Below are 12,674 nucleotides of genomic sequence, written 5' to 3' on the forward strand. Positions count from 1 at the left end.
AGCAAAGAACTGCTGAATGGATGTATCACTTTTCTTTCAAATGATTTACAATAACTGTAATTACATTGCTTCATAGAAATCCATTTCAAGTCTTTGTAACCTATTGATACATAAAAATACTGAAAATAAAGATTTTTATTGTTAAATGTATCAAATTAAAAGGCAGTAACATCATAGCAGCAGAACAAATTATTGATCTTATTAGAGTGAAAATAAACCAGTAAAACTATTTAAATAACTCTGTTAAGGACAGAATGATTCACTTGTCAAAAATTAGTAACATTTGTGCCAAAAATATCTTACTGCCTGCCCAGGAAAAGTCAGAAATGAAAAAGCACAACTGCTATCATGGTCTTAAGTACAAGTTTCCTTTCAGAATATAAAGTGTTTTGACTTTGCAGGGTGTAATTTTTAATTATCATTTTTTACATCAAGAATTAACCATTCCAAAATTTACCTCTCAGATATATCAAGATTTAATATATATATATATAATGTATATATTACTTTGGGCTAATAAAGAGTATATACTGAACATTTTCAGAAGTGACATTAATGTTATAATACAAACTATTTTAAGGAGGTTTTACCTGAAAATAAATTCATAATTATATTTACAGAGGAGTCATCTAAATGGCTAGCATTTGTTATTAAATTATCAGTGTTAAAATTCATAACTTGAGAACATGGAGAAAGAAGGGTTGTTTACACTTACAAACGACCGAAGCTCGGATAGTATGTTAGATATCGTGGCATTAGGGTCATCATATTCTTGAGGCTGCTCAAAGGGACGTCCTGCTTTATTAATCAACCAAGCAGCAAGAGTACAAAACATGTAGAACTGTTCACCAGGGTTGGTAGGCAGTGCAAAATAGTGTCTGTTTCAAAACAAGGAGGAATGGGGGTGTATGTGAAATAATGCAAGTAAGTCTATAATAACTAATAGGGCCGAATTCACAACTGTCCAGCAATCTTTCTTCCCCCCAAATGGCCATCATATCAAAAGGCCTCGATAATTCACCCTTTCAAGTTTCCAGTAATCCACAGCACTCACATTAAATTTTTTAAATCATCAGGATTAGCGCAATTACTACTGTATCCAAAATATTAGATCAAAGACCTTACACCCGGGAAATGTAGTGCATGTTAGAGTACAGAGCATGTAGAGTTTTTGCCAAAATGATTTAAGTGTCAGTAATAATACGTTAGTACCTTATTAATGAAAATGGTAATCTGGAAGAACCTCAGAGTTTAAAAGAGATCTCAAAAGATTACTCATTATGCATTTTTTACTCTTTCTAACCTATCACCTATGGTAAACATTTGTTTTTATCTTGGCTGCATATTCAATCACCTGAGGAGCTAATAAAAATACTGGTACTTGGCCAAACATTGCTTCTTCTCTCATGAATGAATTAAATCAGAACTTCAGTGAGTGTAGGCCCAGTATGGGGTATATTTCAAAAGCTTTCTACATGTTTATAAGGTGTAGTCAGGATTAAGAAACTGTGAATGTCACATCACCAATCTAAAAAACATCTGTGGGCTCTTGCTTAATCCCCTCGTCTACTAAACACAGTTCTACGAGGATCAGTATGATTTATACCTAAACATTATAGGAATAAAACTCACTAGCAACAACATTCAAGTCAGTTTAATCAAAGATCTTATTTTTCTTGTTTATGTGTAGCTATCATTATTATGTTTGCAATGTATTTACAACTATTATAATCATTGTCATAAAAGTCAGTTGTGTACTCCTTCATGTTTTCCAAACTTTATCCTGCAGGATAAGTGTAAATGTTCTGGAAGATAACAGAAAGCTGGAAAGAAAAAAGGCCATGAAGTCCTTCCAGGTATATGCTCACTATCCTTTCAAAGCACCCATCCACCAAAAAAGTCATCTTTTCCTTATTGGCAGATGACTTCTCTAGGGCAGAGGAATGAACACCAATAGATACTGTAAACCTAGGGCACTGGTTCTCAAATATTAGTGTCCATCAGAATCATCTGGAAGACTTACTGAAACAGAACACTAGGCCCCATCCTTATAATTACTGAAAAGGTAGATAGACCTAGGAAAGGGTCTGAGGCATTTCAGTTCTAGTAAGTGCCCAGGTGATGCTGATGCTGTTGGTCTGGTGATCACACTTTGAGAACCATTAGACTAGGATATTCCCACACAAATCCATGATTCAAAGTATCCTGCTGAACCCCTGAAGACACAGAGATGACATCAACAGAATCTTAAGGTCATTTTCTTTTCATTTGAAAAATACACTTGGAAAAAAATGCATTTTTATTAATACAGGAAATGTTGGTTGTCTATACTATCCTGATCGATTCACTTTAATAATCCCAGGACTACCTTTTCTAACATGGATCAAGCAACACTACTTTTTTCCTTTATCTTTTCTCCGACTATGGACTAATTTAATATGAACAGTTTACATAAAGCCTACATATCTTTCAATTCAATTTATTGGAAGAGAGCAGTGGAATGAGATTAAAACTATCAAGGGAAATTATTTGAGCCTGGCTGTAGACATTAAGTACTATAGATTCTTAATATTGATTGCCTTTTATGGAATAAAATAAATGTAAGTATTAAAGTGAAAGAAAAGCTATAAAACTGATTTATCTGGCTAAGCTACAGTGATTTGAGGAGAAGGTCCTAGCCGACCACTACCCTCAGCAAGTAATGGCATTGCTTTCAGGATATGTTGGACTTCTCCCCCACCGGAACAAGGGTAGAACTTTAGGTTCTATGATAGGGGACAATTCAATAGTTGTCATTCGTCTTTTCCACTTTTCAGTTTCTGAGAGTATGGTTATTGCAAAGGCAGAAGTCTTTTAAACCACAGCAGGTAGTTAACAAATGTACTAGCCGCATTTAAAGTGCTCCCTTAACAGGGTCGTAAGTACCCACGGTCCCCAGTTGTATAACAGGGTCTTAAACAACAACGACAAAAAAACCCCAAACTAGAAAAAAAGCCTTAAGTGATAATGGCATTCCTCTCTGGAGACGAGATTTTGGGCGGTTTTATAATTTTTCTAGACATTTTCTTGTGTTTTTCTGAGTTTTCTACAATGAGTATTTGTTTTATCTTTATAATCAGAAAATATAGTTTGTGTTTTGTGGTAATGTGTGTGTGTTAAAAAACAACAACAACAACAAACAGGCAAGCTGTCTTCCAATCCTTTCCGCCGTTCCAAAACTTATTTATTCTCTCTACAAAAATACCAAGTCAGGGCTGCGTGAGCTCCACGGACCTCCCCGGAGTTTGGAGTGAAGTGCCCTTCCCTGGCTAGGAAGACGGAGGCAAGGAATTGCTAACCCGCTCTCACGGAATTGGTTCCCAGCAGGACCACGGAGGGCATCTCCCTGGAGGCTAGCAGGCACCCAGGCGCTTGGGGACACCGGCACCCACCTGGACGGGGCCTTCAGGTTGCTCTTCCGGGGGAACTCCTCCTCGTAGCGGAGCAGCTTCAGCTTCTCCACCAAGTCCTCCATCACCACGAACATGTGGTAGGCCGCGCCGGGCCCCCGCTCCACGACCACTTCCCCGGTCCCTTCGCCACGGGACCTAGGCACCCCATCTTCCAAACCCGACGTCGTGACGACGGCCAGGTCAGCAGTCATCGCAGTACGGAGAGAGTGCAGCGTGGGCTCAGGCCCACAGACCTCTGCGGCCTAAGCCGCCAGCCCTGCAGCCGCCAGTACAGCCACGACCGGTTACCAGGCGACCACCGGACAACCCGTCACCAGGGAAACTAGACTCCTCCTCCTTCCCTCCAATCAGGGCGGCTTTTCTGAATGACGTCGCCCGTGGCCCGCCTCTTGCCCTGCCTCTGCGGAAATGGTGGTCGGGAAGCAGCACCGCCCCTCATGGAGGCGTGGCGTTCGCGCCCCACTCACCGCTGCCTCTCCTCCCTCGGCCTCTGGAAGACGGAGGAGAGGCGGCTAGTGACTCTGAGCTGGCTTGAGGTGTGTTGGACCTGGTGGTTGCTAAAGGCAACTAAGCGGGCATCTGGGTCAGCTAGTAGCTGTTAAAAAGATTAAAGGGAGGTGAAGACGTGCAGTATTGAAGGGTGCACTGGCCCACTGATACCTTTATTTTCTCAGAATTGAAAAGTTGTTCATAGTTGTAAAGATAGTCAATACCATAGGTTTCACTTTTACTGCAGGAACTTTCCAACAAGAGGTTTCTCTCGTTCTTTCTGTTTTTAATTTTTTCTTTCTCTCACTAGGCAATGCTGCACATAACAGTATACTGTAAAGCTTGAAGTACTGTATTACATTTCCTGGCTATTACTCCAGTGCTAGGAAAGTGGTTAGAAGGATGAGGAAGAAGACAACGAACAAAAGGAGGCATTTGGGAGGCTTTGTTTTACTTCAAAAACAAGAATACTAAGCTTCCATCCTGCTGCTTAATCTGTTTCGAACCCATTACATGTAGTATAAAGATTTTGGGTACTTCGTTAAATCCAGCAGAATAGAGATGATCTTAAAAGGAATTTCCCTGCCCTAAAGCTCTAAGTGTGGCTAAAGATAGGGTATTACTACTGTATTCTGCAGTTATTGACCTAGAAAATTCAAGAAAAGGTACATAACTGACCACAGAAATGGCCCAGCTTTACAGTTTTCAAAAGGATTGTGTATCGGGCAATTTTCTTAACAGTTGCAAAAAATGAGGTAAGTGGTGGATGCCTGGTAGTTTTTTGCAAGAAAACTTAATACAAGAGATTGAGCATATGTTCGTGTTTATAACGTGACTTTCAAGGGCTCACTGATCTCTTGTATCTGCCACTGCAAAGTATAGAAGGGCCACATTTTTGGATAACTGAAATTTGAAATGTATCTACAGTATCCTGTTTTTGTTAGAAAAATGAGAACACACTTTTCATTTTAATCCGTCTACAGCTAACTTGTTTCTGATACTAATAAGGTTATCAAAGTGAAAAATCAGTAGAAAGTCATTAAAGAAAGAAAGTACTTAAAATGACATTCATTAAAGTATTCATTAAAGAAAGAAAGTACTTAAAATTACAGACTTATGTAGAGAATAACCTGAAGGGGAGCCCACCGAGAATTGCTTTTTAAATAAATAACATTGCTTGCCTAGCACAAGTCATGAGCCAGCTGCTTTTAATAAAGTTGAGTGAGAAAATTGGGTTTGATGTTACCCCACTACCACATTGATCTTTCCTGGTCTTTGCCTTTTTGGAACAGTGATTCTCCCCGTATGTCCATACTCCAACCACCACCACGTATGCAGCCTGGGGGTGTTCCATGTTTGTATAACAGTCACAGTAGTGTAAGATAGATGTATGGCCTTGTAAAACTGAAGAATGAAAGCTTACATATATGTTTTGGGGTCCTAAGTTAACTAACAAGCAAACTGTGGCTTTTTCCATGACTCTGAAAAAGCTCTCAGACTTGGGAAGTAAATTTATTACACTCAGGGAGGGAGATGTTCTTGCCAGGCATGCTGCCTACTTAAGATGTTCTGACATTTTCAGGAAGTTACGTAACACTGTATGAAATAGTCAAACGTTGCTTTTTAGCTGATAAATCCTCCAACAACGTATGTATTTTAACTTGGGGGAAATAAAACGACTCCCGGAGTCTTAGCCATTTCCTTCCAGGTACAATACTGACTCAGCCTGGCTTAAAAGCAGTATAAAAGAATAATTTCCCCCCTTAACTGTGAAGAAGAAAAAAACCCGAAAATATAAAGTATTTCCAGTAATTGTGGCACAAAGAGAACAAAAAACGCTAACTGTTCAACACTGCATGTTTCCCCAATAAAAAATTTTTGAACACTGATATTTCATTGTTCATTTCAGGGATTTTTGCTGATTCCTTGTTTACCGGTAATAGTTTGTAACACATCAAAAGGTCTTTTCCTTGATAGTTTTCTTCATGTGTGTGAAAATGCACTCAAATCCTCTTCTAGCTGTTTCAGCCACTTGGAAGCTTTGGGAAATACATTTATATTAGGTTTTTGTTGTTGTTTTGTTTTTGCAGGACTAGCTAATTTGTTGACTAAGGAGTTAGAGCTTGAAGAGAATGAACCATGTTCACTCTTCATGTAAAATATCAATTTCATCCCTGGTTTTATTTTATTGACCACTATTGATAGCTGGTCTTCTGACTTTGACTTTTATTTCTTACAAACTATCTGTGAGGTAATTGAAGGAATTTTTTTTTTTTTTTTTTTTTTTTTTTTGAGACTGAATCTTGCCCTGTCAACCAGGCTGGAGTGCAATGGCGCAATCTTGGCTCACTGCAACTTCTGCCTCTTGGGTTCAAGCAATTCCCCGGCCTCAGCTTTTTAAAACTCTTGGATCTTTCTGTGAAACTCTGAAAACTAAATAGCATTCCAGGCCAGGCACAGTGGCTCATGCCTGTAATCCCAGAACTTTGGAAGGCCGAGGCAGGTGGATCATTTGAGGTCAGGAGTTCGAAACCATCCTGGCCAACATGGTGAAACTCTCGTCTCTGCTAAAAATACAAAAATTAGCCGGGCGTGGTGGTGGGTGCCTATAATCCCAGTTACTCAGGAGACTGAGGCAGGAGAATTGCTTGAACTGAGGAGGCAGAGGTTGTAGTGAGCAGAGATGGTGCCACTGCTCTCCAGCCTGGGTGATAGAACGAGACTCTGTCTTAAAGAAAAAAAAAAAAAAAAGCATCCCAGTCAAAACCAATTTAAGCTCAGTGGATTTCCCTGAAAGGTGCTTAACAAGGCTGGAGGTGAAAAGGAGGCCGATCGTAGACTGGAGGAAGGCTTTCCAGCCGCATCTTCAAATAGAAGAGCAAGTCCTTGAGGCAAACCTTAGGCTTAAAGAACAAAGCTGCGCTGTGTTATAAATGGCTTAGTACCACCCATTCGGGTTGTTAAAAACTTAGAAAATCGCTAACTGAATAAATCTTCCTTGAAACTATAGAAAAGGAAAAACTTTTTCTGCCCTCTTTGGAAGTAGCTGTGCCTGTGAATTAAATGAACATAAGACAGGTAAACAGGAAGAAAGCACACAAATTTTATTTAACATTTTTACATGCACATGGGAGCAAAGGAAAAATGAAGTTGATAGGACCAACAGTTTACATGCCTTTTTTTTTTTTAAGAAGACAAAGAATGATACGTTTGTAGGGAAGTGATAAGACAGAGGAAAAGGGATTTAAGCTTGACAAACTGTAGAAAAGTGACTAGGAAAAATATGGGTAAAATTAGCGGAAGATAAGGATTATTTTAACAGGTTTGTTTCTGCAGACCCATTTTAGCATTAATTTCCAGTCTCCCGTCATAAAAATGTTATTCTTTTCCTGGTACAGGGATGGCTTCTTTCTCATGGGAAATTTTATGACTTGCTTTTAAATAGAAAGGGGAAGGTCAGAGAGCCCTTCATATATCTGCTGTATCGCAGGTGCCTTCAGATCACAATAATCAATATGCAACAGCAGCATATTTTGGGGTGGCATGTTCTAAGCCCCATTCAACCTCATCAAAAGTGTCCGCCAAAAATCTAGACGGAAAAAAATCGTATTTATGTGTAAATCTTTAAAAGCGATACCTTGTAAAGCAATGTGAAGACATTACCTCTTCAAAACTGTCCTATAGATCAGAACCAGCGCACTCAGACGACAAAATAGGAGTAACTATTGCAGTTGCTGTGATTAATTAAAATATCCAAGAGAATCTACAGACAAGTTTTAAGACAGCTCAGCAAGTTTGCCATATATGAGATCCAAACTAAAAAGAGTTATTGGATGCATAGTATTCTATTGACTATTTGGAATTAAAAGCACTTAAAACCCCAAAAAGTTACTGGAGATGATAGTTAGAAAAAGAAACCTCATAACAAGCAACACATAGCACCCAGGAACAAACCTATCATTATCTTTATAGAGAAATTGTTAAACTTTACTGAAAGTTTTGGAAAAATTCAAATAGGAATACAATGTTTATAATGAGAAAAATCAGCATATTTGCCCAATCTATAAATTTAGTATAATTTCAACTACAATTCTAGGAGGGCTATTCTGAAATTCATATGTAAGCATAAATTTTTTTTTTTTTTTTTTTTTTTTTAATTTTATTTGAGACAGAGTCTCGCTCTGTCGTCCAGGCTGGAGTGCAGTGGCTGGATCTTGGCTCACTGCGAGCTCCACCTCCCGGGTTCACGCCATTCTCCTGCCTCAGCCTCCCAAGTAGCTGGGACTACAGGCACCCGCCACCTCACCCAGCTAGTTTTTTGTATTTTTTAGTAGAGACAGGGTTTCACCGGGTTAGCCAGGATGGTCTCGATCTCCTGACCTCGTGATCCACCCGTCTCGGCCTCCCAAAGTGCTGGGATTACAGGCTTGAGCCACCGTGCCCGGCCTGTGGCCTATAAGCATAAATTTTAAAGAAGTATGAGGAAGGAATTACAATATATCAGCAAGATTCCTGGTACAAGTATAAATTAATGATATTATCAGAATATATACAAAATAGCCTGAAAGCAGATGAGCATTCATATGGAAACTTAGTATGCAGCAGAATCAATGTTACCTCCTAGTGGAAAAAAAATCAGCTATTCACAAAATGCTATTAAAACCATGGGCTATCCATATGGAAATAAAATTATATCTATGACTTCCATCACATAAATTTCAGATGGATTGAAGACAAATGTAAAACATTTGTAACGTGTAGAAGAAAGCAGTATCTTTAACCTCGATGTAGAGGAGTTCGTAAAATACTTAAAAAGAGAAACATAAAAATTTAAGAACCCAGATACAAAATAGGCCTCTATAAACAGTGAATAAAGAAGATACTTGTGAGCCATATAATATCAATGGATTAATCTCCAGGATACACAAATAGATCACTGCAAAGGCTCTGCCATTCTAGAGGATTGTAGGTGTGTTAGTCTAGGTTGGGGTTTCTCGTTCTAAGCTCTATTGTGATTTCAGGCTGGATCATTGTTGGAGGACTGCTGTGTGCATTGCAGGATGTTTAACAACATCCTTGGCCTCTACCCACTAGTTGCCAGTATCACCACCCCTAATGTCTAAAATGTCTAACTAAAAATGTCTCTGGACGTTGCCAAATGGCCCCTGGTTGGGGGTGGGGGTGGGGGTGGGTGGCGTGGGGTGGGGGTGGGAGGGCAAATCACCCTGATTGAGAACCACTGCTCTAAATTCATGAGTCGAAATTGCAAATACCTTTATAAGGACCAGGCATGTAAAGGTAAATGAGTGACGTGTGTGAGAGACCTATGGGGACCCTGAAAATTCCTGCACCATCTCGAGGAGGGGGCATTTTTGTCAGGCAAGAATGCAGCCCAACTTTGCCATGTGTTCTGATTTTGCAAGGATCCGAAGCTACATTTGTATGTCAGTGTGAGATCCTAATGCTCTTGAGGGTGACCTTTTTGCACAGAAAATATTTCACAGGCCGCTTTAGTTAAAGATATTTATTAATGGATTAAGTTTCAAAATTTAGAAGCCTTGTTCTGAACTTTTCAGTTTGACATTCAAATCTTATTCAATTTATAAATGTAGTAAATTTGTTACAGCTATTTAAGGGGGGGTGGTTTACAATTTAAATTCCTGTAGAGGTTTTACTTGTTTATAAATTCATTATATTCTCTTTAATGGCTGACAAACCATTCCAGATACTGATAAATTCCCTAAATCTAAAAGTAAAAGAAAAAGAGGTGGTGGGGCAGGGCTGGGGCGGGGTGGGGGGATGGTGGGGTGGGGGGGGTGCGGGCAGTGCAGTGGATAAGCTCTATTAAGTATTCCAATACTGTTTGTAGACATAGCTTTCAATGTAAAACCAAAAGTCAAAGTTATTCAATTACATGTTATAAACTGGAGTCACAAGTCAGTCTGTTTCTTTAATAGGACAAAATTTCAACCTTTAGATACTTAAATATCAAATATGCACAAATTGTTCTTCAACAGCATTATCACTGCTATGGGTTTACTTTCATCATTGCTGTACTTCATGTCAAAACATTCCAGGATTAAAATATATTCAGCCTAGGAAAGAATTACCCCAATCTGAGACTAAGAAGTGTCCCCATACAATAAATACCGCAAGATTCCTGAGCCAAGCGTAGAAGGAATTCTTGTCTAAACTGCAACTACTTTTGCACTGACCTAATAGTTAACTGCTTCAGCTGACTTTTGCTCTCAAGGTAGAGAAATGCCATCCAATTATATTGTACATATTACAAGGCTTTTTTTCGCTCCATGGTGTCATTTTTTTCAGGGAGAAACCAATGTATGTGTGAAGTGACTTCAGTTTACTATCCCTGGGTAGGTGATGAGGATGATTATTGAAGGATTTTAGGTAGGTATGTGCTGGTGGGGGCTGGGGTAGATGACATTCAAATTTGCATCTTAGAGTTCTGGCAATAATGTAGAGAAGGGACTATAGAAAGGTGAAAATTGATTCAGAAGGTGATTTGAATAGTTCGATGAGAGATTGTCCTAAACTGGGATGAGTGGCAATTAGAATAGTGAAAATATGACAGTTAACAGACTTTAGGAAGCAGATTCAACAGAACTTAGTAACCGACACCATGAGATATTCTGTAAGGCATGAAAGGCACTATGAAGTTGGCCCACTTTGGGGCAAGAAAGGTAGCCTTTATACCCTTGTATCACTGGAAACTCTGAGCTTCCCCAGACGTCTGTGGTTGGGGTGGCTCTTATTGGCCAAGGGTAATTTTCTGGAAAAAGATGCAGCTGTGAACGCTGAACAGCCAATACTCATGGCAGCTGGAGAGTGAGTACATCAGCCTGATGAAAGAGGAATCTGGGCAGACACCAGCAGCTTTTGCTACAGTAGTTGACGTTAAAATACAGTTCTTCTGAATTTCTTTATGTGGAATATGTACTGAAGTAGTGAAACTTAGATTAAAAAAAGAAAGGTTGCTAAAGGTACAAACCATACAAACTGTCAGATAGGAAAAATAACATATAAGTAACTGCAAATATTGAAACATTCAGCCTAGTTTCCTGATAAGAGTTCTATTGCATCATGTATATTAGTAACACTTTGATTTGATACATTCTGGGTACTAACAAGGATTGATCTGATCTGTCAGAGTTTTGAAGGTTAAGTAGAAATTGGTTTATTCTTCAAGGGCTAGATTTAAAAGATTCAATTTATTTTACAGTCTGGGACAACATTCTTCCCTTAAGGAAAAATTAGATTGAAGACAGAGAGTAGTGTTAAAAATAAATGTCACAGGAGAAAGCTCTCTTAATAGGGCTCCCTAGAGCCTAACAAAAGCAGAATCGGCTAGATGCTACCTCCTGTGGAATTACCATACTTTCATGGTACAACTCTGAATTTCAATGAACAGTATGCCAGACTTTCTGATGGCCTGTTTCACAAATAGTTATTGGCACCTTATCTTGATGTTTTGGAAACGGTTGCCCAAACCATTACACGGTAATAAAATGTTAAGTCCAAATGCCTTATTTTTATTCGTAGCTCCTTCCTATTTGTGGAGATGAATTCCTACTCCACACCTGTACATTTTGCTTCTGAAGAGAAAAAGTAATCCATTTTGCATTTGCATCTAGTAAGATTTTAATGAGAGATTCTTTTCTTTCTGAAGGTGAGAGTGTGAAAAACCAAACTAATAGATCCAGGGATCAGATTTTGGCTTTTTGGCAACCACAGAGAGAGGGAGAAAGTATTTTCTAAGATTTATGTATTTATTTATTTATTTTGGTACAACAAATACTTTAGCACACGTAATATGTTAGGCACTGGGTTTTGGATGGTAATGCAAAGACTCATGGGCCTGGTGTCTATGCCCAGATAGCTCGTGCTTTAATGCAAAGACATGTACTTGGCAACTGAAAGGTAGTATCATAGAGAAGTAGAGAGTGTTTGGGATGAAAGCTTTCCAGACATTTATTTAACCCCTCCAAAAAACAGAATTGATTTCTTCCCCTTTGTACCCCCATAGCCTATAGTACTTCCTCTCTCTGGAGTCTCATTTTTCTCCTCTGCATGGAAGGATCAGGAAGAATTAGGCAAGAGAAATTAGTAGAAGAAGCAATATATTTGAAGTAGGTATCCTGCCTTGAGAGGCAAACTTCAGAGCAAAGGTGATGGTTCCTTTCTTTTCTGTCTAATATGGAGGCTGGTGCTGCTTACCATTTTGCCTAGGTATACAGAGGTATAGGTCGACTCTCTTTGGCTAAGAACTTCAGTAAGGAGTCTGCCAGATATAGTCATATATTTCCAGGATCTAGAAGCACATGTCTATCCACTAAGAATTCTAATTGGAACGTGTTTAATTTCATTCCAAAGAACTCACCCCAAAAAAGTCCTAAATCAAAGGCATAAACTAAAATATTTTTAATGACTTTCTAACAACTTATAATTTTCACTAGATATGTGCCCAGTGTATACTTTTTCTTTTCATTGTAACTATGGACTTCAGAGGAATACTATAAGCTCTGTAAAAGACTTTTCTCCCTTCTACCCAGTACCACAAGGCAGAGCATGGATTTATAATAGCAACTTTCTGAGGAAGAATAGACAATTGAATGTAGAATTTATGGTTGTCTAAGCCCCAAGAAAGAAGGGGAGATCCTCCCCATAGTTTACCCATAAAGTAGAAGTCAATAATGATTTTTCTTTTACCTCATA

The 12,674-nt window shown here is 38.9% G+C and overlaps 2 protein-coding genes across 2 annotated transcripts in view; one reads left to right on the forward strand and one right to left on the reverse strand.

Annotated features, from left to right (window-relative positions):
- IFT57 (intraflagellar transport 57) overlaps nucleotides 1–3,891 on the reverse strand; it is a 70,170-nt gene extending 66,279 nt beyond the window's left edge. The window contains exons 1-2 of the mRNA XM_010386609.2: nucleotides 3,432–3,891; nucleotides 716–878 (exon numbers count right to left, since the gene is read on the reverse strand). Of these exons, the coding sequence (XP_010384911.1) occupies nucleotides 716–878; nucleotides 3,432–3,643 (375 nt within the window). The 5' untranslated portion in view covers nucleotides 3,644–3,891. The remainder of the gene's footprint in view (nucleotides 1–715; nucleotides 879–3,431) is intronic.
- Nucleotides 1–12,674, forward strand: part of HHLA2 (HERV-H LTR-associating 2) — a 254,259-nt gene that overhangs the window by 102,449 nt on the left and 139,136 nt on the right. The window lies entirely within an intron of this gene.

This window comes from Rhinopithecus roxellana, chromosome 1 (genome assembly GCF_007565055.1).
Source record: "Rhinopithecus roxellana isolate Shanxi Qingling chromosome 1, ASM756505v1, whole genome shotgun sequence".
NCBI lineage: Eukaryota > Metazoa > Chordata > Mammalia > Primates > Cercopithecidae > Rhinopithecus > Rhinopithecus roxellana.